This window comes from Chlorocebus sabaeus, chromosome 25 (assembly GCF_047675955.1).
Source record: "Chlorocebus sabaeus isolate Y175 chromosome 25, mChlSab1.0.hap1, whole genome shotgun sequence".
NCBI lineage: Eukaryota > Metazoa > Chordata > Mammalia > Primates > Cercopithecidae > Chlorocebus > Chlorocebus sabaeus.
The window spans coordinates 79268463-79296349 of record NC_132928.1 but is presented as its reverse complement, the minus strand read 5'-3'; the positions used below and the strand labels follow the sequence as shown (position 1 = coordinate 79296349).

The 27887-nt window shown below is 40.4% G+C and overlaps 1 protein-coding gene across 6 annotated transcripts in view; it reads left to right on the top strand.

Moving 5' to 3' along the window:
- Positions 1 to 1252: 1252 nt before the first annotated feature.
- RGS7 (regulator of G protein signaling 7) overlaps positions 1253 to 27887 on the top strand; it is a 571447-nt gene continuing 544812 nt past the window's right edge. For 2 of the 6 annotated variants that reach the window (XM_037986188.2, XM_007989927.3), the window contains exons 1-2: positions 1255 to 1699; positions 2776 to 2902. In XM_037986188.2, coding sequence (XP_037842116.1) covers positions 2825 to 2902 — 78 coding nt within the window. In that variant the 5' untranslated portion in view covers positions 1255 to 1699; positions 2776 to 2824. Of the gene's footprint in view, positions 1700 to 2775; positions 2903 to 27887 lie in introns of all 6 variants that reach the window. The other 4 variants (XM_007989930.3, XM_007989931.3, XM_073011868.1 and 1 more) reach the window with 4 other exon arrangements.

The window sequence follows — 27887 nt, the reverse complement described above, 5'->3', positions numbered from 1 at the left end:
ATTTCGAGAAGTCGAAAACGAAAAGAATTTTGCCGAAGAAGATTCTAAGTTCCAGAGGCTACAGTGGAAAGATGTGGGGAGTTGGAGTGGGAGACAGGTCAGACTAGAGTGTGTGTAGTTTGAGACAACGATATTTCTCCTGTAGTGCTTGGAACAGGGGCTAGGTTAGATAAATATTTGTTCCTTGAGAGAAACCTGGCAAGACCTGCATGGGGCTGGGGTAATACGTTGGTCCACATAGACCCCTGTTTGAGGAGAAGTGTTCACCTCCAATAAGGTCTGCTCTGCTTACACCAAGGGGTCAGGAAAGGCTGACCTTGATTATCTTCTCCTTCTGTCCCTCCCTCTCCTCCACACCTGGCCCAGCAGAGGAAGGAAAACTAGATTGACAGCTGACCTTGATTATTTTCTCCCTCTGTCCCTCCCCCTCCTCCACAGCTGGCCCAGCAGAGGAAGGAAAACTAGATTGACAGCTGCCCAACCCTTCCCCTGAAAGTCAGAGGCGCAGGTTGCTTTACTACCACCGAGGCAAAAGTGGTTTGTCTCCTTCATGTCGTTCTAATCCTTACAGAAGAATTTGTGGCAGCAATACGAAGACTATAGCTAGGAGGATCAGCACTTCGGAACCTCTTTGAAACTTGCTAGAGGATGAGGGCAGTGGGCAAGAGGAAAGTTCCTCTGAGCACCTTCTGTGAAAAGGAGAAACGGGGCCTTGGGGATGTTCCTTCAGTTTCACAAGTGGCAAGATTTTCACCTCCGGTTGGCAGCTTTCAAATCGTTTCCCATTTCTCCAACTTAGGAAGAAGCTGTGAAAGCCGCAGGCAAACGGGGATGAATGATTCATTTGGTCCTGGCTATTTCCTTCACTCCTAGGATGCCTCAATATCTCTCTACTCTGTTATTTGAGAATAATAATAATAATAATAATAATAATAAATCATCTGCTTCCCTGGGACTTTCAGCGGAGTCGTTAGGCACGTGATGAAACCTTGGGTTGCACGGGGCTCCATTCATCCATTCATCCGTCCGTCCATCCGTCCAACCACTCACTAGACCACCCACCCACCTACCACCCACCCATCCATCGCAAAGCCTTTCTCCCCTTCCGGCTTACACTGGGCGTTAAACTCCGGTCTCTCCAGGCCTCTGGCGCACGTACACACGCGCGGGCGGGCGGGCGGGGTGTGCGGGAGGGCGGGCTGGCCGCGCCGGGGGCCGGACTACAGCCTCCCGAGGGGCGCGAGGGCGGGGAGGCCGGGGAGGCCCGGGAGGCCCGGGCGGTGTGGCGGCGGCCGAGCCGAGCCCATCCGAGCCGGCACCTTCGGACGCCCCTGTCCCACGTGACTGTCCCCTCCTCCCTCCTCCCAGTCGCGCGCACGGGCCGGGCGTCTCGACTCCCGCGCGCGCTCGGCTGGTCCCAGTCCCCGGGAGAAGAAGCGGAGGAGGGAGCGAGCCAGCGAGGCGGCCCAAGGGAGCGGGCGCGAGTGGCGGCTGCCGGAGCCGCCTGTGCACGGGCGGCGGCGAGGCGAGGGTGGCGGTCGCCTGAGCAGCGAGAGCCGGGGCGGCGCGGAATCCGCATCCGCCGCGAGTGTGATGAAGCTGCCCTGCCTCGCTGCTCCGCTTGCCGCCAGCTGACACCGCCTGCACCCAGCCCGCCCGGGAGGGGAGACGCCGCGGGGCCGTGACCTTGGCGGAGGAGGTAAATAGGGGAGGCGGGCGGGGAGGAGGCAGCGCCACCCAGAGCCCTCCCGGCCCCCGACCCGCACCCAGCCCTCGCTCTGCGCAGCGGGAGCGTCGGCTGGCGCAAGGCTGCCGCCCCCGGGAGCCCCGCGCCGGGGCTGGGTTACCGGCGCAGCGCGCACCCCGCGGTCCACGGTGCTGAAACTGCTGCCCGGCTCCGGCGGCCGCCGCGGCGCGGGGCACAGGCTCGCCTGCCATTTGCTGCTGCTGTGAGAGCGAGCAAGGGGAGCTGGGCTTGCCTGTTTTCTCCTCTTTGGCTGGTTGCTCTGGAGGCTTCTGCAGTTAGACTTTTACCCACAGTGACCCGGGTAAAATGGCCTGAAGGCTTGACCTCCCACTAGTTCTTGTTGCCGGGACATGTTCTGGTGTCTTCTTGCAAAAAAATTAGGCAGGATTACCTCCGGACTTCCGAAGCCAAGTGGGGAGAAAGGAGAGCAGCCGGTGGCTGGCAGCGCAGGCAGGTGAAAGTAGGCGAAGCACATACTCTGGCTCTGTGTGGGAGACCCGGGGGAATAGAGAGGAAACCATGTGCTGGAGAATGACACCGGGAATGGGCCTCTCTGATGCGCTGCAGGTGGGGACACTAGACAGATAACCTGGGAGAAAGTGTGCTGCCCCGCCCCGCTCCCGCCCCCCAGGTGTTGCCTTTCCACCCTTTGGGGAAAACATCACTAAGTGCAGGTGCAAGTATTGGGAGAGAAGAGAACTCTGTCCTAGGGAAATGCTACCGATGAGTTTTTAGGGTGAGCATCAAACACTTCTCACAATGAGTATCCAGAAAATGAAGTCAGCTCAAACGATAACCAAATAGCTATTTCTACTTGGAAGATTGTAATTTCTTATAATTCCTTGAGGGTATTATAGGTGTCAACTAATTTTTTAAAAAATCCATGTCCTGTGTCACTTTCTCCAGCCAGCCCCAGTTTGTAAGAATGCGCCATGTGGGGTGGGTGTTGTGAATGATGACGATGAATCAGGGGAGTCCCCTAAGCACCACCACTGGGATCTCACTGAAGTCTCTCTAACCCTTTGCAGGGCACACTGATAATTCTCGTATCTGAGAGCGGACCAAGTTTTGAGCGACATGGCCCAGGGGAATAATTACGGGCAGACCAGCAACGGGGTGGCCGATGAATCACCTAACATGCTAGTGTACAGAAAGGTAAGAATGTCTTCAGTTTCTTGGAAAACGGGGAACTTCTGGCTTTCTCGATGTTTTTCCCCTTCTAGATCAGAGTATGTATCAACTTTGTGGCCCTGTGGATTCCCCAAATCATCAGTGATTACGTACTGTATACGTGAAAGTGATCTGACATTCTCCAGTGATGCATACGTGGAGAAACACGTTGAAGTAAATGAGGCCTCCTCCCATGTTCCCTGCTGGTTTTGCATAGATTATTCTGTCATGAGCAATAACAGCAAATTTGGGCGTTCCGGATATTTTGGTTGTTATACACATGATTTAGTAGCATCCATAATAATTTTAGAAGCTTTTTCTTATACTCACCTCTAAACATTTAGGCTATAATAATTGCATAAGCGTATCACATTTTAGAAATAAAAATATACCACTTTGCAGTTTTGTGACAAGAGAGAGAATGTGTCTGTGTAAATGTATGTGGTTTAATAATTTTGTTCTTGACTAGTCAATTCTAGTCTTTTTTTGTCTTAGCCTAAATTATTTTTTACTTTCTGTTACTTTTATGATTTGGGGTATTTATGGGTATTTATATTCTAGTGCCATATACCTGTTAAATCATTAAATAATATTTATCTTGCAGAGTTGCTTTTTTTTTTTTTTTTTTTTTTTTTTGGCCACAAATAGGCTCGGCAGCCTTATACATTTAATAGCAATGCTACCGGCAACAAACTTTTAGACATTGAACAACCATAATAAAGATGCATTTAAATATTGCATGTACTTTCGAGTGGTTGCTTAGGCAACTTCACTCTGGTTATCATCAACAATCTTACTAAAATTAAGGATGCAGTATTCTTCTGCACCAATCATTTTTATTGCATTTTATAAATGAGTGCTTATTGGGCAATATTTCTTTGGTTAACACTCACATGGTAAAAAGGAAGTCATACTTTGAAACACCCCAAAATTGTTAAAGGTTTTAATTTGAGAGAAGCCCATTGAAGAGTTCAAGATGTTTGCATTTATCTCTTTTTCAGTAAGAGGATCAGAACTGATTATGAATAAAGATGAAAGACTATGTCCTACTTTAACCTGCACTAAATCAAAACTTTTCATCCGTGTAGCCCAGAATCAGTAAACGGTAGTGATGAATATGTGTTTGAGGGAATATTGCTATGGCTTTAACGGAAAGATGCACAGGCGTCCTGGTACAATGCTAGCTGTTTTATTCTCTAGCGCTGGCAAACAGTACTATATTGTGTACTTACGAATGCATTTACATGTGTCTGAGATAAAACAGTATGATGGGAAAGAGAAATCAGAACCTAGTTGTCTATGTTAGTCTTAAAGCATTCCAAGTGTATAAATCAGGAAAATAATCCACTTGAGTTTAAATTACTAGTATTGTATTTTTAAGTTAATTGAATTAACTGGATACTTGTCTATTCTATTTAGAGTTGGTTTTGAGAAGAAATATTTTGGGGGTAGTTGGGTGGTTTTAAATGTCATAATATTTTGTATTTTTGGTAAAACTCTGAATATTGTAATATGCAAGCTGTGAGAATTTTGAATTCTGTCTTATGGGTGTATACAATATGAAGAGTTAGACTTTTGGTTGGAAAAATACTGGTTGGAAAAATATAGTAGTAAGCTATTTCCGTTAGACTAAACAATTGTATTCCCTCTCTGTTTCCCTTTAAAAGATTAAGGACTGAGTAGATTGGACACCTAATAGTTATCTTCATTAGAAATAAAGTAAATATGCAGCAACCCGTGTGTGTCAGTCAGTTAGTTATTTTGAGAACAAATAAAATAAGAAGACAGGGCTTTTAGAAATAGTTATTTGACTGTTTAGTGTATCTGAGCCTCACATTGTTAATTTTGGGTTTACTCTATACTGTTGTTGTATAGCATCAAATAGCCATTGATTTTACTTTTAAGTTAACAGACTATAATGATTTCAGGAAGAGAATGTACTACCTCATTTTTTAAAAGCATGATTATTTTGTTGATTAAGCTTAGAACTGCTTGTGCTACTCATTTTTCCCTTCTTTTATTAGCTCTTTGCTTAGGATTAGTGACCACATATAACTTACTTTTCAAAGAAAGATTTTCCTGATAAATCATTATTGGAAAAAATAACTCCTTTCAGTAAATTTTACTCTTAATGCTTACCTATGGATTGTCTGTCTATTCTTGTATTCTCTGAGCATTTGTTTTTTGTTTTTCTTTGTGATAGAAATAATAATATATAAATAATATCAGATAATGTGTAAAGAGACACAGTGTCCTTGCTTGTCATTTGCTAGTTATCAGGTCGAACTGTCTATATCTGTGTGTAGACATAGATCGGGACATCACATATTTCATGTGTCCATTATGCTTCTATTTTTTCTGTCTTATATGGGCTTTCCATTCAATATCTTCTCAGTAGAGGCCAAATTTCAATGTGAAGAACAACCAAATAATTGGAGAGGGGTGTTGTTTGAATATGTGTATTAGGATATTTCAACTGCTCCGCCTTCATAAAAGAATAAACACTAGATTACAATGCTTATTAGTCAGGAAGTCAATCAAAGACTTAGAAAAAAACTTCAGTTCCAACAAGACATTGCTTAGTAACAGTGGAGAGAAAGGATAGAGAAATTGCCGTGCTATCGACTCATGCCCATTTTCCCTTCTACTTCACTATTGAAGCATCATTCTTGAAAGTGTGTTCTGAACTGGGAGCATTCGTGGTGTTTTGCCTCCTCATGACACCTCCTGTTTACTTATTGCGTACGACTCTCAGGATTTACAAACACTCAAGATATGTATGTGCTCTTTCCATTTTATCTTCATAGGCTACTGGTTTCTGAAGTGGAAAACACAGAAAAGCTGGGCTGTGTAAATTTCTTGTGTGTGTTTGATCTCTCTCTCATTATTGCTATCCTCATACAAATTACAGGAGTTCCTCCAAATCACGGAAAAATTCCAGGGATCTGTTTTCCATGGAGAAGTTCATAGGAATCTTATGGAAAAAATGTACAGTGGATAAAACTCTGACTGTTAAGGTAGAGTGGATGTCACCCTATTGAAGGGCACAGGTGATGGTAATGCTGCTTCATGATCCGAATTAGGGTTGCTACTTGCAAGTCAGTCCTGGATGTTGGCTGGTAGGTTTTTGGCATAATACAGGGAGTCTCAATAGAGTTCATCTGATGTCAGAGACACATTCTAAAAATCCGTATAGCCAAAGTATTTGCCTTCTCAGTTCTTCTATTTAGAGGGCTGTCTTTTCATAAGCAGGTGGTTAAATTACAATGGTTATGTTGTTTTATGTACTTGAGGACGTCTCATTTAAAAGCACATAAAATCTTGTGGCTTGACTGCTTTTATTCCTGGCACTTTTTAGGCCTCCTTCAGCCAGGCCCCTAACTAGATTAGAACTAGAAGTCATCAACTGCCTTGGGAAAGAGAGACCCAACTAGCTCCAAGAGGTGCTGGATTCAGATCAGCTTCTTGAAGCATCTTTAGAGGTGATAAGTCAGAACTCAGTGTTATTTGGTGTTGATGGATCTTAAACAATACCCCCATTTTTGGTCGGCTTTGGACAAAACTCTCCTTTGTGGGGGCAGCACTGGCCGTAAAGAACAACTGAGTACAGGGAGAGACACTCCAAATTTGGTGTCTGGCCAGCGTGCTGTCCGCTAGACAGTATACATCACTTTCAGTCCAGCAGCTGACATTCCTGCATTTGAAAAACAAAATTTCTAGGGCACCTTGAAGCCAGAGCTTCAAATTGGCTGGATTGCTGGCTTCTCACTCGTAAGACTCCTCAAAATGCCCAATAATTTCTGATATTATTGCAGCAATCATTTATGCTCAAGCTGTCAGAAAAGAAAATGAAAATGTGTTCCTCATTCATTATCTTACTGCAGTAAACATGGTTTTGGAAATAGCAGACTTACCAAGTTCACTGTTCCTCCCCCATCTCCTTCTTCCCCTCACCTTTCTCCTACTCCCATTCTCTCCTCCATTCTCCTCTCCTGTCTCTTCATCCTTATATAGTCGCTTGCTTTGCATTTGTTTGTTTTCATTTTTTTCTTTTCAAACCTGACTTAAAGTTGAAGACATAATTTGCACTGTTTATTTAGTCGTAAAGGAGGAAACAATGCCTTTTGGGGAAGAGAAGAGATGACAGCCTTGTTACCTGTGAAGCTCAGGTACCTGAATAAATCTTTCAAATATGGTATCATATGGTGGTAGTGGCAAAAGGTTATTATTTTAGGGTTAAGGTCGCTCCATTCTGTTTTTTTTTTTTTTTTTTTTTTTTTTTAAGTCAGGGTCTTGCTCTGTTGGCCAGGTTGGAGTGCAGCGGTGCAATCATAGCTCACTTTAACCTTGAACTCCTAGGCTCAAGCTATCTTCCCACCTCAGCCTCCTGAGTAGCTGGGACTACAGGTGGGTGCCATGATGCTTGGCTAACTTTTTTGTTTTTTTCTAGAGATGGGGTCTCACTATGCTGCCCAGGGTGGTCTTGAACTCCGGGGCTCAAGTGATCCTCCTCCCTTAGCCTCCCATACTGCTGAGATTACAGGCGTGAGCCACAGCACCCAGCCGTGACGGCTCCATTCTTGAAGACCAAGGCGAGACCACTGGCTTTTCTTATATGAAGTCACAGTGAGAGCTATCACCCAACCAGGAAGAGTACTTAAATGCTGATTGACTTGACATAAGCGTTGTCTTTGAAAGCTACTTCTGAAGTCAGCCTGTTCTGTGAGAGGAGACATACTTGCCAGAAAGAGGAGTGACTTGATTTCTTCTTTGGAAGAGATTGGACCACAGACATTAGCAGTCTCTCAGCGTTGAGCTAGCTGACATTTTCTACATTCACTCAGTGGATTTGTCAGTGCAGTACTGCCCATCTGGTCAACCCTGAGGGTGTTGATATTTCTCGCCTAAATCCTCGTTGTGAAAAATAATCTTTGACTTTTTTTTTTTTTTTTTTTTTTGAGATGGGTTCTCATTATATTGGCCAGGCTGGTCTTGAACTCTTGGGCTCAAGTGATCCTCCTGCTTTAGCCTTCTGAGTAGCTGGGATTATAGGAATGCACCACCGTGCCTAAGTTGATCTTTAATGTTTCTGAACCTTAGTAGTCTTAATCCATCTGAGTTTACTACATGTTAGCAGAGTGAGGAATATGTACGAGGGACAAGAAGACAAAGACCCCCTAGAAAAGGAAGGAATGTGTGTAAGATCGTTATGAAAGGCATGGTCCTTTTAAGCCCTCAGATTTCTAAATTAAGGGCTCAGACGGGAGGCAGGCACTGAGAGAAGTATCTTGCTATTTTTGAAAAAGTTTTAAATGGAGTGTCTTTTGTAAATCAGATTATTTGAAAGAAACTTTCTGGACCAAGGGATGTTGTCTACCCTAAACATATTCAGACCTGTTTTTTCCTCAGTGATACTAATACTGACATGTGCCCTGAGATAAGATAGGACCATCATTGATATTTCCATGATGATATTTCTTGATGAGAAGTAGATAGAAGGATTTTATGAGTAATAATTTAATGATGAATTTTGCATAATAATTGAGTTTAGAGCCGGAGAGTCTTCCAGGGTTGAGCTCTTTCCTCACCAGTTGTTGTTTGTCAGTGCTATTTGTGGGATTACGATAAGGATTTGCGGCCTGAATTTTATTTCTTTTGTTTCCCACTTCCAATCTCCCTGAATCTGATTGATCAGAGGAAAGTGCGAATGTGCAGAAGAGAAGTCCTCGAGGGATTTTATTACCTTCTAATAGCCTCTGTGGTTCCAGTGAGTGATGGAAAGCGGAGTATTTTTAGGAAGTGTGGGTGACAGAATGTGATCACTGCGGAGAATGTGGAAATATTTTGAATTTGGACAGTTTAGTGACTTTAATGTTAAGTCTCTTTGAAAACAGGATTGTGGAAAACAAGTAGCACAAATAATTGGCCCTTGCTTTCCACTTCACGGTAGTGATAAGGAGGCTTATGGATGTGAGGGTTACGCAGGCTTCTATCCTACTAAGTATCAACCTAATTATAAAATGATTGTAAATGATAGAGTGGGTACCCAGTTCCTTAGGAAACAAAGGCCTGCTTCTTTCTGCCATTTGCCCACAGCAATGCAAATGTAACTCGGCTTCTTTTTAACGCCCTTCTGTCTTGTGTCTAATTAACAAAAGTCTCAGGACCTTGGAACACTAACAGACAATCATGAACTCAATTCTAGCTCCATTGAAATTGCCACCTGGTCTTGACTAGAAAATATTTTGGCCGAGTGGCCTATCTAGAAAGATAAATTGTTATTTTGTCTTCTGGAAAAATATATAAGAAATGGCAATTTTATGAAATTAGCTGGGTTCCCAAAAAGTTTGAGAGCCTTCTTATCTTTGATCCTTTCTGGTGATTAACAAGTAAAAGTTTTCTTAAGGAGACAATGGGTGGAAATGGAGGAAGCATGTGTACTAGAATTGGGAAGTCTTGGTTTTAAATCTCAGCTCTGCCACTGTTTAGTTGTGTGGCTGTGGTTTGGCGACCTGACTCCTTTCTCTGCAGTTTTTTTAAATCTATAGAGTGATGAAACATAAAAAATGTTTTAATGTTTTCTTCATAGGGCTGTTTGATACTCAAATGGGATAGCCTGGGGAAGGTGTCTTGCATAGAACCTAATCTATATTAGGTTTCCAATAAATGACTGCTGGTATAATTAATATTATTATTATCATTATTATCTTATTACTATTATTTAACAAAAATTGTTAAACATCAGGTATGTGCCAGGTGTGGTACCATATGCTACTATATTTTTTGATAATGAAAGAAAAGTGAATGTTTTCACTACCTCCAGTCATTTTTTTTCTGGTGGAATAAAGAGGGAGATTCTGTAGGATGCGTTGGCAATACCATTTTTATGATACTTACAATGTCCTGTCTTATATTGTTTAGTCCTATGTAGCTAGCTTCCTCTACTCATTAATGGGAAAGTCTTTGGAGTCTTGTCTTATATATCTTGGAAGTCTGCACAGTTCCTTGGATATTATGCAAGCTATATAAAGCCTTAGAATCCGGGAATTTCAGAGGTGAAAGGAAACTCAGAGTTTATCTACTTTTTCATTTTGCAGATTATGAAATTTAGGATCAGAGAAGTAACACGATTTGCCTGAAGTCACACAGCTTGAATTCAGGTCTTTATGTATTTATCTTTCTGTGGCCTCTCTTTCTTTCTCTGTCAATAAATTCACTAAGACTTTGTGTTTGTAATTTAGTGTCAGTGAATAATCAGCATCCTGGTTGCTTCACGAACATCGTGGATTATACCAGGATGTCTAGTCAACCACTCTAAATAGATTAGATGCTTTTGTCCTCTGACCTGTAGTTTAGCTCTTGGAACCCCAGGAATGATAAGATTGGGAACTTAGTCTGACCTATTCTGGTGGTCGTTCTGTTCATATCTGATCTTAGATGGAAGTCCTAGATTTGATGCCCTATGGCGATGCAGTCCAACAGAACTTTCTATCATGACAGAAATGTTCTATGTGCGCACTGCCTAATATAGTAGCCACCTGCCATGTGAGGTAACTGAACACCTGAAATGTGGTGAGTGTTATTGAGGACCTGGATTTTAAATTATATTTACTTTTAGTTAATTCAAATTTAACTATAAATAGTCTTGGTGGCTAGTGGCCATTGGATTGGACAGCACAGTGATAGGAAGTAAAGGAGTTTGAACAAATAGCCTCACATCCAAGAAAAGAGACAAAAAAATATGCTATACTTAGCTTAACAATTGCATACAGTGCTTAAAACAAAGTAGAGCTCAACAAATGATTTTTTTTTTCGAGAGTATACAACAAACGTTTTAAAGGAAGACCAGAGACCATGGCCTCGCAAGGAAATGGTAGATATCATGGTTAATGACACTGAATATTTACTTGGTTTATGACTTTTTTTCTCTTTTTTTGAAACTTTCAGTGGTCTGAAGTGAGTGGCTCTCCTAACATCAGATGACATAGGTTGTCTTTCAGTAAGACAAAGGCCTGCATGTACCATGAATGTACTGTGCAGGGTGTTTATGGGGCCTCAGATGATTTGCTGATGTTGAAAGTATTTCAATTCATCTCTATTTCATAGCATCTCAGAGATGTATCACAGTCACTCCAGTTCCTAACAAGACTGAGCAAAAACCAGAAGCTTCTGGGTAAAAGGGATTTAAAGTGTTAAGAACTCTTTCTGAGAATTTTAAATTGAGGTATAAAAGGAATCTATTTTTTATAAGCTCCCCTTCCCTTACCTATGTATCTGAACTTCTAAAGGAGGGTGATAGCCCATGCGGAGGTAGTAGTCATGAAGGGTCAAGGGACTCTGAGTCAGAAGAGCTGGATGTGAATTCTGACCTCACCCCTGAGTAGCTATGTAAGCTTGGGCATGTGTCTCAACCTCCCTAAGTGTCCTTGCAAAAGCCATCTTTGCAAAACGCTTTCTGACCAAGTCTTCCTCTGCTTGCTGTGTGTCCCCATGGCTGTAGGTCATTTAGAAGCCCAGCTGACATGATTTCCCCCATTTACTCATTGCTAGAAGATGTCAAGAACAATGCAAATCTACATGACCTTCATTGTCCACACAAAGCTCTCCATGTCAGCCAAACTGGTTTCGTAGAAATTTTTTTCTCTAGTACAGAAATCTATGGACATTTTTCATTGTTAATACTTAAGATGGTGTACGCCAAAGGATTTTGAAGAAAATTTGATACCATATAGAGAGAACAGATTCATACTAATATGGCTAATAACACATAATTAATATTATTACAATGTTTTTTTCTCTTTGAACTTTTCTAGGTGTATTTGCTCTGGAAATCAATGTCATTTGTCACTGGTTCTAAATTTTTTATTTGGCATTTTGTTTTTAGGCTTTTGATTGATTGTTATTTATTGAGTGCTTACTTACCATGGGCTAGGTCCATTTTGTATATGACTTATTTTCTTTAAAATAATCTTCCATATTGGTTATTAGTATTCTATTTTTCTAAAAAAAAAAAAAAAAAAAAAAACCAGCTGAAAACCAACTTACACAGACTGAATGACTTCCCAAGATTAGTGGGAGAACTGTCGAGCTATATGAGGCTGGAAACACCTGTTTTTCACTGCAATGTCTCAGGACCTAGAACAATGGCACAAAATAGGTGTCCTTGAATATTGGTTGCATAGATGCATGAATGGATGAATAAAATAGTGAATGAATGCCTGGTCCAAAGTTCCTACTCTCGCCTCTTTACTGTGTTGCTCTCTAGATAAATGAGTGAATGGACAGGACATTCAGAACTGAAGTCCATTGATTACATATGCATTTGGCCTTGGCTGTATGTGGGATAGCTATGTATATGGTAAGCACTGACGATAGAGTTTCGGACAGTGCAGACAGGTCTGAGCCATCACGGAGTTTATTTTGCCATGACAAACACAGATGTCAAGCCACTCATCACAGGGTGATTAATGCCATGAAAGGAAGAACTGACTGATATAAGTTATTTATTTTTGGTTTTCTGGTTTCTAAAATAAACATTACGTTAACCTCCATTTTCTGTTGGCAGTTCTTTTTTAATCACATTTTATTTTTATTGCTCTCTGATAGCACATAATGTAATAGAAACACATATTTTAAGTATGTTTTACATTTGTATTCAAATTCTGCAAGTTGAAAAATAGAAACATTTAAGTATTTATTTTCTTTTATTTTTGAAATGGAGTCTCGCTTCGTCACCAGGCTGGAGTGCAGTGGCGCGATCTCAGCTCACTGCAATCTCCGCCTCCCAGGTTCAAGTGATTCTCCTGCCTCAGCCTCCCAAGTAGCTGGGGTTACAGGCGTATACCACCACGCCCAGCTATTTTTTGTATTTTAGTAGAGACGGGGTTTCACCATGTTGGCCAGGATGGTCTCGATCTCCTGACTTCGTGATCTGCCCACCTCGGCCTCCCAAAGTGCTGGGATTACAGGTGTGAGTCAACGTGCCTGGCCTTAAGTATTAAATTTTTTATTGTCATTTGTTGCTTCTTTGATTTGGAAATTGGAATTTGGAATTTTTTCTTCCCCAAATATAAAATATAAACTGCCAGGCCTTGCAGTTTATATTTCATTAGTCTCTAATTCAATTTATAGTTTAAGTAGGAGCAATATTCATTTTACTCACTTTTATAATAGAAAAATAGGCATTAAGAAATGTAGATTTTCCGGATAAATATACAATCGTTAATATTTTCATTTGTACCTTTATAAAGACTCTTCTCAGGGAATTCTAGTATTCCACCTTCATGATTATACTTTAGTTTTCAATACAGTATCATGTCGTAGTTCACTGTCTACCTTTTTAAACTTTTATTTTAGGTTCTGGGGTACATGTGCAGGTTTGATATATAGGTAAACCCATGTCATGGGGGTTTGTTGTACAGATTATTTCATCACTCAGTTATTAAGCATAGTCATAACCCGATAGTTACTTTTCCTGATCCTCTCCTCTCTCCCATCCTCCACCCTCCAATCGGCCTCAATGTGTGTTGTTCCCTTCTATGTGTCCATGTGTTCTCATCATTTAGCTCCCACTTATAAGTAAGAACATGCAGTGTTTGGTTTTCTGTTGCTGCATTAGTGTGCTGAGGATAATGGCCTCCAGCTACTTCCATGTTCCCACAAAAGACATGATCTTGTTCTTTGTTGTGGCTGCGTAGTATTCCATGGTATGTATGTACCACATTTTTCTTTATCCAATCTGTTATTAATGGGCATTTAGGTTAATTCCGTGTCTTTGTTATTGTGAACAGTGCTGCACTGAACATTCACATGTATGTGTCTTTATAATAGAATAATTTCTATTCCTCTGGGTATCTGAGTGCATAGCACAGTACCCAAGGTTTAACAGCCTCTGACACTTAGCAGGTGCTTAGTGAATGAACTAAATTGAGCTAAGCTCATGTTGAAACTCCTCAGGAATTTACTGTGACAGATGAGGCAAAGGTATTGATCATATCCCTTAAAAAACAAAATATCTCTTTTCATGGGTTCTCAATCAGGCTTTTCTAATTCTGACAACTCAGGATTGTTGAGGCTATCTAAACTGGCTAGCAAGAAAGAAGAAAAAAATACCCTTGTAATTCAAGAAATGTACTTGTTAAGCTGAAGGGCTTGTAGCCAGACTGTCTGGGTTAAAATGCACTTAACATGAATCCGGTTACTTTACCTCTTTGAGTCTGAGTTTTCACATCTGTAAAATGGGATATTGTTAGTATTACGTGAACAGCGCATGTAAAGCTTGTATATGTAACATTTCTTCAGTGTATGTTAACTGTTCATTATAATTGTCCAGAAAAGGGACATGGATTTCCCTACAAATGGAAGTGATAACATCTAAGGAATATTTTCTTTTAAAAAGTTTTTTCATCTTATTTTAGAATTTGCTGCTCTTCAGTGGCTTGATATTTTGTTCAAAACTGTTTTATATGGTAAATATAAAGCAGTATTTAAAATTTTTCATTGTGGCATAGTTCAAACAAATACAAGAGTGGAGAAAAGAATATAAAGAACTTCCATACACCTATCACATATGTCAACAATGATTTACCACAAGTAAGTCTTGTTTCATTTCTGCTTCCCCACTTCCTCTATGCCCCAGTTGATTATTTTGAAGCAAATGCCATATATCATTTAGGATATAAATTTTTTTAGTATGTACATAAGGCACCTTTAAAGAAGATAAAGGTGTATAAAAAGGTACATAAAATTACTCTATGATTTGTCTTGGGTCCTTAGGTTAGTGACACATCTTACTCAATGTGCTTTAATTTTTTTTTCATATTTACACAAAGAAGTCTATTGTTCTTTACTTTTTCTCTTTTTGTTTTTCTACTGTGGTAAAAATATATATCAGAAGACGTACCATTTTAGCTATATTTAAGTGCACAGTTCAATGACATTAAGTACACTTCACATTCTTGTGCCACCATTATCATCATCGATCTCCAGAACTTAATCTTCCCAATCTGAAACTCCGTACCTGTTGGACAGTAATTTCCCATTCCCCTACCATCCTCATTGCAATCACCATTTGACTTTCTGTCCCTATGAATTAAACTGCTCTAGGTACCTCATATAAGCAGAAATATGCAGTATTTCTTCTTTTATTCTGGCTTATTTCCCTAACATCACATCCTCAAGGTTCATCCATGTCGTAACATGTGCCAGAATTTTTTCCTTTTTAAAGGCTGAATAATATTCCTTTGAATGTATTTACTGCATTTTGTTTATTCATTTAACAACGGACAGTTGGGATACTTCTACCCTTGACTATTGTATATAATAGTGCAGTGAATATGGATATACAAATATCTGTGTTGAGTCTCTGCTGTCGGTTCTTTGGTGTACACCCAAAAGTGGGATTGCTGAATCACCTGGTAATTGTACTTTTAATTTTTATTTTATTTTATTTTATGTATTTACTTTTTTTTTTTTTTTTTTTTTTTTTTTTTTTTTTTTTTTTTGAGACGGAGTCTGGCTCTGTTGCCCAGGCTGGAGTGCAGTGGCCGGATCTCAGCTCACTGCAAGCCCCGCCTCCCGGGTTCACGCCATTCTCCTGCCTCAGCCTCCCAAGTAGCTGGGAGTACAGGCGTCCGCCACCTCGCCCGGCTAATTTTTTTTTGTATTTTAATAGAGACGGGGTTTCACCGTGTTAGCCAGGATGGTCTCGATCTCCTGACCTCGTGATCCGCCCGTCTCGGCCTCCCAAAGTGCTGGGATTACAGGCTTGAGCCACCGCGCCCGGCCGTATTTACTTTTTTGAGACAGAGTCTCGCTCTGTCGCCCAGGCTGGAGTGCAATGGCGCAGTCTTGGCTCACTGCAAGCTCCGCCTCCCAGGTTCATGCCATTCTCCTGCTTCAGCCTCCCGAGTAGCTGGGACTACAAGCGCCCGCCACCACGCCTGGCTAATTTTTTGTATTTTTAGTAGAGACGGAGTTTCACCGTGTTAGCCAGGATGGTCTCGATCTCCTGACCTTGTGATCCACCTGCCTTGGCCTCCCAAAGTGCTGGGATTACAGGCATGAGCCACCGCGCCCAGCTTGTACTTTTAATTTTTTGAATTTTTTGAGGAACTGCCATACCGTGTTCTCCAGTGGCTGCACCGTTTGACATCTCCACCAGCAGTACACAGAGGTTCTGATTTCTCCACATGCTCACCAACACTTGCTATTTTCTGTTTCTTTGGTAATAGTCATCCTAATGGATGTGAAGTGGTATCTCATTGTGATTTTGATTCACATTTCCCTAATGATGGAGCATTTTTTCAAGTGCTCATTGGCATTTATATATATTCTTTGGACAATCTATCAGCTTTTAAAGGCAGGCCGGATTGTGTGCAGTTAGGAAGGGCTTTGGTCTATGGACTGTACAACCACTAAGATTTCTGTCTATCCAAAACTCTGTTGACATTTTTGTTGAAATTTCTGAGCTAGCTTTTTGATCATGGGGAGGTCTTTAAAGTCTTTGTAAATTTTGTAATTGCTTTTTACATTTGCTTATTAGCTCACTATCCACTGAGGAAAGATGAACTCAGCTCCAAAGGCTGATATGCAATTTCATTAGCAATTGAAATAATCTCATGGAGGTTTTCTCCCTTCTTGCAGCACCCATTTGACCTTATCAGGGTAACTAATGTTATTCTCATTTACTGAGATCTCCTTCATTGCCACTGGACATTAAAATAACATGTGCTAAATCTCTGGCTAGGGAGAATATTTTTAGCTGCTGGTGTGCTGATGGGCCTAATATTTTCCTATTCATGCTTTTACAGTGAGATTTTTATATTTCCTCTTTCCCATAGGACTGTTATTTCTAGCTGACTAATATCCAGGTAGTATAAGAATTGAAAAGTACCAGAGCCCAGGTGTGGTGGCTCATACCTGTAATCCCAGCACTTTGGAAGGCTGGGGCGGGCAGATCACTTGAGGTCAGGAGTTTGAGACCAGCCTGGCCAACATGGTGAAGCCACATCTTTACAAAAAAATACAAAATTAGACGGGCGTGGTGGTACGTGCCTGTAATTTCAGCTACTCGGGAGGGTTCTGAAGCAGAAGAATTACTTGAACCCGGGTGGTGGAAGTTGCAGTGAGCTGAGATTGCACCACTGCATTCTAGCCTGGGTGACAGAGTGAGACCCTGTCTCAAAAAACAAAAACAAAAACAAAAACAAAACCAAAGAGTTGAAGAGTATCTACTTGTACCTGTGTGGATTTGAATATTTGAATCCAGGCTCTCTCACTAACCAGCTGTATGAATTGGTCAAGTTACTAAACCTCTTCAAGGCTCACTTTCCCTACCTGCAAACTGGGGTAATAACAGTACCTGCCTTAGAGTTACTATGGTGATTAAATGAGCAAAGGCTTAGTACAGGACCTGGCACACAATAAATACACAGTGTTAGCCATTGTTACTGGGTTTGTCTGTTTCCCTGTCTTCCTCTCTTTCTCTCTCTTTCCCTCTCTCCTTCCTTCCCTTTTACTTCCTTTCTTCCTTCCTTTTCCATCTTCTCCTTCCCCTTTTCCATCATTTTCAGTCTTAATAGTTTAAAGGACAAGAAGCAGGTAAACTCCGTATAGCTTTTTACACTGAACATTTTAGTTTTAGTAAATATGACAAATCATGTTTTTCATTTTACCAAGTATTTTACATCTATGTATATATATTCCCATTTATATATGAAAACCTGTGGACTTGTTATTAATTATTTTCACTTTACAGATGACTTTTATGGAGGCTCAGTGACTTTTCCACAACATACCGAGTACGTTGCAGACCTGGGACTCACATTGTTCAAGATAATCTTGGACAAGTCAGTTTCTCTCTCTCTCAGCCTCCATGGGAAGTAGGGATAATACTTCCTGCTTCACAATGATGTTGTAAGGATTAAATTCGATGACAGAAGAAACCAAACCGTTTCTACCATTTCGTGATTGTGTAACTGGGGTGGAATATCTCCATGAGCTTTTGTGTTTTAATATGGGAAATCAGGATCACATAAAAATAGGGCTTGATGTCCTCCAGATGATGGTTAAATTTGAATACAGTTCCTCCTACTGAATAATGCTGCCTAGATGGTGCCCCCCGTATCAGAGACCTTCGTGGCAGTCCCAGTCGTGTAAGAGGATTTCCACCTCCCTGCTAAAATAGCCTCTTTGCCTTTTGTTCTCTTTGTGTGTAACTCCTTCTGTCACTAGTGCTTTTGCTCTTGGCTTCATCTCTCTCTCCTTTACTTTCTTACTTCTGTTTTCCTCCAAATTCAGCCTCTACTTCTCTGAGTCACTATCTAGTGTTTTCTTTTTCTTCTAATTTATTTTTCTTTTATCTTCTTTCCATTTGAATGTTTCTCTTACCTTTTGCTTATTCTTATCTTTCCATCCTTGGCTTTCAGGGTTTTAGTTTGAATGAAACCTCAATAATTGACCCTTTTGGGTGATGATAGTGGTGAAGCTTAATTAAGAAAAATATTACGATAAGAGTACAGTGAAAATAAATTCGGTGTTGGTTGTTTTAGATCTATGAAATAACTGCTTTTGGAGTTTTTGGATGGGGCAAGCTACCCATAGCTCCTGAAGAATCTTATAAATGCTTTAAGGAATAGCCCAGATGCTCTCAGAATTATTTTAGTATTATTTTCTTTCTTTGGCTTTGTTTAGTCTCCCCATCCTTTTATTCCCAATGCACTTAAGTTTGGACAGCATTGGTGACTACACAGCATTCCCTCTATTCTGAGGATAAGAAGAGAGATGTATTTGATTATAACCAGAAAAGTTACCATTCACTTAGTTTTGTGTGAAAAGATGATTTCAACTAGCTCTCTCCTTTCACCTGAAATCTTAGGCAGTTATGCATTCTTTTCATAATATTTCTTTTAATCGATGTGGTGTGGCTTAGTATTAAGTTTTAGTACAGATCATTAGGGATGGAAATTTGAATGGATTCCAACAAGCGCAGTTTATCTGTTGGAAATAGGTTCTAACTCTCCTCATTAACTAGAATTATCTACATCCTTAAAACACATGTGATGGTCTTGCCCTGAAAGTTTATTAGAAACAAATTAATTTACTTGCTCTGTATTGATTTGACTCAAAGCTCACTGTCAATTTATAAAACTGTGATAAACCTTTCTGTCCTTGGTATTTTTTTCCTCTTTTTCTGTAGTAATAGCACTCACCATTTATCTAGGCACATGGTCATCAGAATAAAGATTATATCTCCTAGGCTCCTACACAGCTAGGCATGGCAAGATGATGTATTCCAGCCAATGGGATGTGAACAGCTGGAATGTAATATTCAGAAAGTGCTCTTAAAAAAAGGGCATGCACCTTTCTTTCTTTCTTTTTTTTTTTTTCTTTTGTATTTTTTGCTGGCTAGAATGCAATCATCTTGGCCAGGATATAAAAGCTGAGAGTTTACGATGGTAGAACAACAATGGTCCCTGATGATTACAGGGTCAGCATACTTGACCTGCCTACGTAAACTTCTTTGCTACAGAAAAATTGCTTATATTTTCTTTAAGATATTACAATCTGTGTTTTCTGTCACTTGCATCCAAAACGAATTTTAACCAGTTCAGCATCCATATCCAGTGCCTTTTAAGAACAATCTATTTGCTCTCTAGAAATAAATTTCCTTTAACAACTTAAAAGTATTTATTGCATCATAGGTTTTCATGTTTCCTTTAAACAACTTAACAGCGAGACTCTGACTTTGATTAATTATGCATATGGTTCAATTTAATGTAGCAAACATTTATCGAATAATTATTGTATGCAAGGCCTATTCACAGTAGCAAAGACATGGAATCAACCCAAATGCCCATCAGTGATAGACTGGATAAAGAAAATGTGGTATGTGTACACCATGGAATACTACGCAGCCTTCAAAATGAATGAGATCATGTCCTTTGCAGGGGCATGGATAGAGCTGGAAGCCATCAATCTCAGCAAACTAACACAGGAACAGAAAAACTAAACACTGCATGTTCTCACTTATAAGTGGGATTGAACAATGAGAACACATGGACACAGGGAGGGGAACAACACACACTGGGGCCTGTTGGGGTTGAGGGAGAGAGAGCATCAGGATAAATAGCTAATGCACATTGGGCTTAATACCTAGGTGATGGGTTGATAGGTGCAGCAAACCACCATGGCACACATTCACCTTGGTAACAAATCTGCACATCCTACATGTGTATCCCAGAACTTAAAAAAAATTATTATGTGCAAGGCAATTTACTAAAAGCAACTGGGGATAAAGAATCAGTGATGATGATAATATATTCTTTATCAGAGTACTGTACAATCTCGAGATTGAAGGACAAAGAGATTTACAAGTAATTTCCAGTATATATGTATATATATTATATATATATAAGATATGAGATATAAACATATATTTGTATATAATATACTCTCTCTATGTATATCTTATAACAACCTCATAGAATTAATGGGATAGTTATTCAAGTTTTTAAAATTGCCATTTTCCTACAGTGAAAGCCTGGAAAGGTTGTCATTTGCCCATGTCAAAGAATAAATGCAAATGAAAATGTTCTGATTCATTATACTGCCAGCTCAGTATGCTAGGGGTAAGAGGAAACATTTTTTAAAAAAATATTTGAGGTTATTTTCTTACCCTGGAAATTGGTTCCTCATGTGACAGGTTCTGTAGCTGAAGAAGCTTTTCTTGTAATGTCTTTGCTTGCTTGGAAGTTTAGCTGATTTAAAAATGGAATGCTTTTACATAATAAAGCAAAAGCTGCTTAAAGTTGTAGAGACAGGCCAGTACTGGATAGATTTATTTCAATGCTATATTGGATACACTATTTTATGTTTAGAATCATTTGGTTTAGCATATTTATGAAAAGCAGTATGAATTTCTCCCCTTGGTACTATCTTTGGTGGAAATTGTACATTCTTAACCATGGAGATGAGTTCCTCCTGAGCTGGATTTTAACAGAGTCAAATAAGCACATCAATTTGTGGTGCCTCAATATATAAAAGATATCCACACAACAAAGCAAAATATGAGCATTTCTACCATCACATAATACATGTATTCCTTTTAAAAATCTCACATTCTGAAAAATCGCTCACTAAAAATAACTGACGTTTTGAGGAAAATAGAATTGGAACAGATCACTCACAACATTTTAAACACTCAAAACATTTAACGTTATAATTAAGCACTAACCAAAACAATAGTGAGCTTATGAGAAATACTAGCACAGTTATAAGAACATGTTAGTGTCCCTACAAATAAATAATCCAGTGAATAAAAGAGTTTACCTTTGAAATTGAAGGCGAAGGTAGGTTGGCGGAAGAGTATGTATGGAAGTACTGAGTTGCCTGAATTATGAAAACGAAGTCAGAGGGGCATTGGCACCAGAATTTGCAGGTGGAGGAGCAGTGACAGGCTTAGTATAAAATGGTTCTGGCTCCTTCTTGAGTGTTTGCTTGTTTGTTTTGTGCATTGAAATGTGCAGTAAATACTTTTGAAACCGTGCATTTAGCGAGATGGAGCCAAGAGGAAGAGCGTGGTATAGCGGGCAGCATGTTCAGTACTGTATCTCTGCGTGACTTGTCCATCCTCCTAGCTGTGTGTGTTTGTGTTCAGCTGCTGTGTCTTGGTGGCACAACATACAGTATGCCAAGAAAAATTGTGCAGGAACCAGTGGGGCTTCCATGTTGGACTACGGTGATTCCCTGATTTCCCAATTGTGTGGGGTCTAATTCTTGCTACAGCACTATACTCTGGTAGAACACACTGTGCACTAAAGGACTGTCCAACTTCTGGTTGTTCAACTGGAGAGGCCGTTCAAGACAGGGCAAGAAACAAAATGAGTGTGTTTGAACTAAGGATGGTACAAAGACAAGAGGCATGAACAACGGAGTACAGAATGGTAGAAAAGGGAAAATAAATGTTTTGAGAACCCATCTGATGGCAGATTTTATTTTGTTTGATTTTCCTAACAGTCCAGTAAGGTGAGTGTCATCTCTCCGTGCTACAAATGAGGAAAACGAGGCCTAGAAAGTGTAAGGATTTTGCCCAGGATCACACAGATGGAAAATGGTGGTGTCAAGATTTGAAGTCCAGCCTGCCTAACTCCACATCTTGTTTTTCTCTAAGCTGTACCAAGCTACTTCCCTACTGGGTTGGAATATGGAATCTGAAGCCCATGTGTTTAAGGCAGTGAGCGACCAGTCTGTGGCTTTGTGAACTTGATTGAGTCTTTTAAACTCTCTGAGCCTCTTTATCTTCACGTATGAAGGTGCCAGGAATATCCTATTCCAGAGAATTATTGTGACAACTGTGATGAGTTACATACAATTGCTTCATAAATGTTAAAACATTATACAAGCAATAAGGCGTTTTATTTTCCCTCCACAAAACTTCCACTTCTTTACATTAAAAATGATCATAAATAACGTTGAAGATTACAGGGTTAATCATTTATATAATTCTAAGAAAGAAAAGAGTTTCTGCAATGGGGCAAAGATATTTGGTTCCAAAACAAAGTACATCTGTGTGTTAAGAAAGCCGAAGGAGGAAGCACGAGTTACAGCTGCAGACGCTGTTGAAATTTAACCATAAAACCAAACAGGTGGTGAGTCATTCAATCCTGTCCTAGGGTTTCTGCAGAAGCAATAATATTTCTGTCTGGATTCCTACATTTTAGGGATTATCCTTCTCTTAGTTTCTACTTCCTCCCCTACTTTCACATACATCCTATGATTGAATATTTCAAAATATTAAGAATGTGTGGAGGTGGCATGCTCTGCAAATATATTTTGTAAGATTTAGGTAGTCATATGGTTACATGGTTACATAGCCTCAGGAAGGCTTAGGGCTAAGTGAAGTCTGATGATGCCTCTTAGAAGTTGGACACTCTGTACAGCATTTCCTTTCTTAGTTCTACTGTGACATGTGGCTCTAAAGCTAATCTGATGTGCCATCAAAATATTTTAGCCTCTCTATTCCTCAGATAATTTTGGTTATACCAAGGCTATGTAGAAAAAGTGGTCTGGGATAAGAATCTTGCTACTAGTACTTATCTTTAAAAAAAATCTTCATAAAAAATGTTGGATGCTATAAAAAAAAGAAGCAATCACAATCACACTACTCTAACATAACAACTCTAAAATATTTGATTAGTTCTTTTATATAGTGAAACATACACATACACACACACTCTCATATCAGCAGTATATCAGTGGTGGTGCGCTAGAGCCAGTTTAGACAGTTTTGTATATCTCCCTGAATCCACAACCCCACATTGATGTTGAAAAATTGAAATTAGCCATGGTAGGAGTATTTATATCGTGAGAATTGGCAAGTGCTATAAATCAAGGCTCCTCCACAGGCCCTGGAAAACTGGTTGATGAAGAGCATCTACCAGCACGTCACTCTGCACGCGCGTGTGTGCGTGCGTGTGCGTGCGTGTGCGTGCGTGTGCGTGTGTGCGCGTGCGTGTGCGTGTGTGCGTGTGCGTGTGTGTGCGTGTGTGCGTGTGTGAGTGCGTGTGTGCGTGTGCGTGTGTGTGCGCGTGCGTGTGTGCGCGCGTGCGTGTGTGTGCGCGTGTGCGTGTGTGTGCGCGTGTGCGTGTGTGCGTGTGTGCGATGAAGAGCATCTACCAGCACGTCACTCTGCGCGCGCGTGTGCGCGCGTGCGCGTGCGTGTGCGTGTGCGTGCGTGTGCGCGTGTGCGTGTGTGTGCATGTGCGTGCGTGTGTGTGCGTGTGCGTGCGTGTGTGCGTGTGCGTGTGTGCGCGTGTGCGCGCGTGCGTGCGTGTGCGTGTGTGTGCGTGTGTGTGTGCGTGTGTGTGTGCGTGTGTGCGCATGTGTGTGTGCACGTGTGTGTGTGCGTGTGTGTGCGCGCGTGTGTGTGCGTGTGTGTGTGCGCGTGTGTGTGTGTTAAAATCTTTTGAGCTCTTTAAGAACAGAATCTGTGATTTTTGTGTGTTCCAATAGGACCAACACATCACTTGATACATTTAGTGGATATTTATTAAATGCCTGACAGATTAAAGAATGTGTGAAGGGAGAAAGGGTTCGAATTGTGGATAACATTTTAACAACAGATTTGATACATTGGTTGACGAATATTTTATTAATAAATAGTTCCTCAGATCCAGAGAAAAGTGGCAGTTTTGCAGTTTGCTGTGGAACTTGTTTAATTAATAGAAATTGTTTTTTCTCCAATTCCAGGATCATTAAACATCCATTTAATTGCCCACAGAGTGGAAAGTACATAGGACTAATCCAAAGAGCCTGGTCCTGACATTATTACTAGGGGCTTGATTTGGACATTCTGTTGAATCTTAATTCTTAACTTTGTGAAATGTTCATGTATCTCTGTGTGTGAAAGGGGTATAGTGGATGTAAGGATCATGCTAAGTTCTTAAGATACCATTTAGGATGCTGGAATAACTTCCTCTTCTCCCACGTAACTTAGGAGATATAATTCATCTCTCAAGGTTACAGACTCCCCTTTACAAGTGGGATCAGTCTGTAGTTTCTTGCTGTGCTGTTTTGATTTTACTTGGTTTAGCCCCACTTATTAGTGTGGAGATTGGAATAATCAATGTGCAGCAAATTAATTGCCCCATGGATATTATTTTTGATTGTTTAGAACATTAAACTGGCAGAACCCAGTGCCCTTGCCTGCTGATTGTTAATGACTTCTAATATGTCAGAATTTAATGATGCTTGCAGAAATAAATATTTGGTTTATTCTGTATTCGCGTTTATTTAAAAAGTCTTTGCATAACACAATTAATGATTCTTGAAGGGATTCTATAACTAGAATTACTGATGGGATCTTTTGCCAAGAGATGCTCTTTTTTTCTAAATTTTTTTCTTGCAATTTCTTTAGTATAGGTAAGGAACGGTCACCGCATTCAAAGGAAGGTGAAAAATCCATGGATATTTTTATGTTACTTTATAAAACTACAGTATGGAAAGAGAACTTCATGAATTGAGCGGGTACTACTGTTTTGGAGGAGTTTTACTGGGTAGTCCCTTCCAACTGTATTGCCCTGCAAGGTAAAAAGAACTTTCCAACTAATAGCCTTTCACTGTGGAATGGGCCCCTGCAGGACAGTAGGTTTCCTCTTCTGAGAGGTGGACTGGCTCAGAGGCCCTGAGCAATTGAGGCTGGGGGAGTATCCCTGAGATGATCGAAGAATCCCATGTTCTAGAATGATCTTTATGACCCAGTCAATCCCAGGACCCAGCAACAAGAAAGTGCAAGCCTGAGGATGAATCTTGCTATTTCAACCACCGGCCTTGTGATTAGTGGAAATCTTAATTACTCTTTATGGGAAAAAGATTTCTAACTTTTTAATTAACCACGATCTTCATAACTTCAGTGCAGAAGCTAAGAATTGTGAAAAAGCTTTTACTTTTCTTGTCCATTTTCTGCTTATCCTAGGTAGAGATTTGATACCTAGTTTACCTTATTGGGGAAGGGATGGAGTACTAAAACACTTTGAAGGTATACATGTACATATGCATGTACATATATGTACATACATATATGTATGTATGTATCTACTATATATGTACATATAGATCAATATATCAGTTTGGTTTAACATCACAGAACCAATGTTTATAAAACTATAATATTATAATTGCTATTACAATAATATTAATTACTATTTGTAAGGAAGTCATCTAACTTTCACAGAGACTTATTAACATACGGAAATACAAAGGAACATTTTTCTGTTAAGAAGAGACCACTAAGATGCAAAAATAAGAGAAAAGTTTTGTACTGAAGAAGGTATCTAAAGCTCAAAATTGCTTTTTAATAATCTTGCGAATAGAGTATATTATCTATGCAAATAGTTTTAATATCCTTAATGAACATAAGAAAATACAGTGAATTCCCTTAATTCACTGTAAAATTGTTGAGATTTCAGTCAAAGCATGACCATTATGCATAGTAAAAGAGTGCAATATCTAAGACTTATGCAATGATTTGGACTTTACATAGTGTTTTCGGAGATATTATTTCTTTGTAGTCCTCACAGCAATCATCATTGTGTATGGTAAATGAGGAATATCAGTTACAGACTTAGCCAAGATTATAAATATGGAAACATGAACCCACTTTTTTTTTTGAGACGGAGTCTGGCTCTGTCGCCCAGGCTGGAGTGCAGTGGCCGGATCTCAGCTCACTGCAAGCTCTGCCTCCCGGGTTCACGCCATTCTCCTGCCTCAGCCTCCCGAGTAGCTGGGACTACAGGCGCCGCCACCTCGCCCGGCTAGTTTTTTGTATTTTAAGTAGAGACATGGTTTCACCGTATTATCCAGGATGGTCTCGATCTCCTGACCTCGTGATCCACCCGCCTCTGCCTCCCAAAATGCTGGGACTACAGGCACCCACCACCTCGCCCGACTAGTTTTTTGTATTTTTAGTAGAGATAGGGTTTTACCGCGTTAGCCAGGATGGTCTCGATCTCCTGACCTCGTGATCCTCCCACCCAGCCCCAATTTTCTACCTCACAAAGTAGTTCTTGTCCCAGCTGAAGTCTCTTCTTATCCCCCTGGCCTTATCTAGATGTTGTTTTGAATACATCTTTTCTAACAGACTCGAAATAAAAATCGGAATTACCCAAATGGGACACATCTAGTTACTGCTAGATTCCCCATGGCAAATTTCCACATGTGACCTTTCTCTCACTTTAATAATCCCGTTTCACCAACGGAGTGTTATTCTATGAAAACCAGTAGTCTAACAGGGCTTGAGAGGAAAGTGGTAGAAAAAGCTAAGGGGGGTAAATGACAATATTGTGGCAGTCGATGCCTTAAGGAGCACCTGGGTCTGGCTCTTTATTGATCTGCTTTTGAAGTCTGTTCTGAACTACCACAACTGTGTTTCCTCTCTGTGAAAGACCCTTCAGAAACAAAATAAGACCTTGTATTTGTTATCCCTTTCCCTCCAGGCGGGGAGTGAATGGAGACAGAGTGGAGGGCTCAGCCCCACATCACTGTTCATCATTGTGAAATAAAACTCTCCATCCCTTGCAGGTGGCAGGGAAAACAAAGGCTGCTGGGGAAATGGGCCTGTTCATTGTTCATTGCCTGTTCAATGTCAGACACCCTCCTAGGTGGTTCTGAAGGTGGAATTCTGATTTTTTTTCTTCCTTCTGTTCATGTCAAATTGCATGGAGTATTGAGAGGCTTTACTGTATTGATAATACTAAACTCTCCAAGGAAGGTGAAGCTGCCAGTAAGTTCCTGCTTTCGGTTTGCTTCCAGATATGCAAATGGGAGATAGAAAACACAATCAAGTTTTCCTAACAGCTTTCCACAATTAATTAGGTTTTCTCTAAAAAGGAAATGTTTCATTCTGTTAGATACTTCATGGACTCTTAGACTGTGAAGGGGCTGTGGAAGTTTTCTCATTCACTCCTCCCTCCCCTGTATGCCAGAATTTTCTCCCTCTGTATGACTTCTTTTAGTGGGAAGGAGTCCACATCCTCAGGAGGAAGTTTTGGTTGGACACCACAAATGACTATAAATTAGTTCCTTATATTAATATAAAATCTATTTTTCTGGCATTCTTTCCCGTGGTTCTAATTTACATTTCTGGGTTTACATAGGATGTCTAATCTCCTTTCACACAAGATCACGTCACCTACACCAAAACATCAATCGTGTCCTCCCTAAGCCTTCTTTTTTCCTGGATTAATGTTTGTGTTTCATTTCATCATATCTCACATGATGTGGTTTGCAGATCCATTATCCTTCCTGTGGGCCTCCTCTAGACAGCCCCTAACTGACTGATGCTTCACTTACCTCCAGTCCTGTGCTTACAATTTCCATGACTGTTCCTTGCATGATTACCTTTAAAAACTACACGGTGCTCTTTGCAATAAATATTTGAAAGTCAACCTCATAAAAATGCAAAGACTGTAAC